Source organism: Empidonax traillii, unplaced genomic scaffold, assembly GCF_003031625.1.
Source record: "Empidonax traillii isolate 1590-97213 ecotype Southwest subspecies unplaced genomic scaffold, ASM303162v1 scaffold869:size279042, whole genome shotgun sequence".
Taxonomy (NCBI): Eukaryota; Metazoa; Chordata; class Aves; order Passeriformes; family Tyrannidae; genus Empidonax; species Empidonax traillii.
Window position 1 is genome coordinate 234,252 of NW_020956062.1, and position 2,176 is coordinate 236,427.

At 58.5% G+C, this 2,176-nt stretch overlaps 1 protein-coding gene across 1 annotated transcript in view; it reads right to left on the minus strand.

Moving 5' to 3' along the window:
* The window catches only part of NELFB (negative elongation factor complex member B), an 11,577-nt gene extending 9,956 nt beyond the window's left edge, over positions 1-1,621 (minus strand). Inside the window, exons 1-3 of the mRNA XM_027902405.1 lie at positions 1,444-1,621; positions 1,160-1,323; positions 882-981 (exon numbers count right to left, since the gene is read on the minus strand). Of these exons, the coding sequence (XP_027758206.1) occupies positions 882-981; positions 1,160-1,323; positions 1,444-1,545 (366 nt within the window). The 5' untranslated portion in view covers positions 1,546-1,621. The remainder of the gene's footprint in view (positions 1-881; positions 982-1,159; positions 1,324-1,443) is intronic.
* Between the last annotated feature and the right edge of the window lie 555 nt (positions 1,622-2,176).

Genomic DNA, 2,176 nt, shown 5'->3' on the forward strand with positions numbered 1-2,176 from the left:
TTGTCAGCCATCACCAGCTTCAGCTTCTTCTCAGGGACCTGCAGTGAACACAGCAGTTACACGGGGCAGCCCCCTCACCTGCCCAGCTGACCACAGGAGACACCTAAAGCGTGGAATCACAGAACATCCTGGGCTGGAAGGATCACCAGGATCATCCAGTCCAACCCCTGGCCCTGCACAGACACCCCAGCAACCCCACCCTGTCCCTCAGAGCGTTGTCCAAACCCTCCTGCAGCTCTGGCAGCCTTGGGGCTGTGCCCACTGCCCTGGGGAGCCTGTTCAGTGCCAACCACCCTCTGGGGGAAGAACCTTTCCCTGAGATCCACCCTGAGCCTGCCCTGACACAGCTCCAGCCATTCCCTGGGTCCTGTTTCTTACAAAGAAGAAAAAAAGATTTCCTTTAAATACACAGTATTGAGAACTGGGGATGATGTTTCCAAACTCATTGACTTGCTAAAATTCCAGTAGCAGTTCTGAATCCATTACCTTAATTGCAATATGATGCTTTTAATAAGGACACTCCTAGAGACTTTTGTCTCACAGATCTGAATCTCACTCCTGTCTACTTCTAGCTCCATTCTTCAAGTCTTATCTTCCACTTGTCAAAGATTTTTAAATCAGCTGTGGAAAAATTCACCTATCAGTGAACTTGACTATTTTTAGGAAGCTGCATGGATTGAGGAAAACGGGGAAATAGCCTCATCTGATTATAAAAATGTAAAATGCCTTTTGAATTAGCCCACCAAGATGGCAGCAGATACAAGAATGAGTTAAATCTTCAGTCAGTGCCTAACAATGAACAACACACCTGCAAAGGTGTGCAGAGGGAGCGCAGCTGGAGGAGCCACACCAGAGGTGTCACAGCACAGTGCAGGTCCTACCTTGGGCAAGTGCTTCATGACACACATCACCACGGGCTGGATGGAGGGCATCTTGACCAGGGAAAAGCTCTTCTCCAGGAGATCTTCCAGCTTCTTGTATCTGGAAACACGGGAGAGCACGAGACTCAGCGCCACGGAGCAGCAGAGGGACAGAGTGGCTCACCCCAGAGCCACTGAACTCGATTCCCGAGGTACCAAACTCTCCCCTGCAGGAGCCACCACAGCGTTTTCACACAGAATTCCCAGCTCGCCCCAAGTAACCAAGACTGCCGACCGACCTCTCCTCGACCTTCCCCTCCAAGGCGATGGCAGAGACCCTCTCCAGCAGCTTCTCCCGCAGCTCATCGAACACGGACTGGTGGAACTCGAGGCGGGGGGTGCCGTGCAGGTCCAGGAAGGGCAGCGCGTACTGCAGCGAGGGCAGCAGCACCCCGTTCTCTGTCTGGGAGAGAGACACAGCGGGGCTGAGCACGCTGGACAGCAAAGGAAAAAGAGGGAAAACCCCGGACGGGTCCTCCCCTCCACCCTCCTCCTCCTCCCACAGCCCGGCCCCTCACGGCACCTGGAACTGCTCGATGGCCTTGAGCGGCTCCGTGCAGTTCGTGAGCGTCTCCTTGAGGTCCTCGCCGTTGGCCACCCCCAGCTCCTGCAGCCCCGCGTACATGTCGGCCTGGGCGGGCCCGCGGGGCCGCTCCCGATCCCGATCCCGATCCTGATCCCAAATCCCGGTCCTGCCCCAGCTCCGCGCGGTCCGTTCCCGGCCCTTCCCCCCCCGCCTCCCGCGAGCCCTGCGCCGGGGCGCGAAGGTTCCGCGGCGCGAAGGTTCCGCCGCTTCTCCCGTGGGGGCTCCCCGCGACTCCCGCGACCCCCGCGGGCTCCGGTCGGGGCCGCCGCGCCCCGTGCAGGGCGAGCAGGGCGGGCAGGGCTCCGGGAGCGCTCGGACGGCGCTCTCGGGCACACAGAGACACAGATTCACAGCCCCGGGGCAGGCTGAAGGGGACCACGGTGGGTCATCTGGTGGCACCTCCCTGATCCCGCGGGGCCATCCCAGGGTTAGATGGGATAACCATCCCAGGGTTAGATGGGATAACCATCCCAGGGTTAGATGGGATAACCATCCCAGGGTTAGGTGGGATAACCATCCCAGGGTTAGATGGGATAACCATCCCAGGGTTAGGTGGGATAACCATCCCAGGGTTAGATGGGATAACCATCCCATGGCACGGGGTTGTGTCCAGAGGGGTCTGGAATATCCCCAGTGAGGAGATCCCGCACCCTCCCTGGGCAGCACGTTC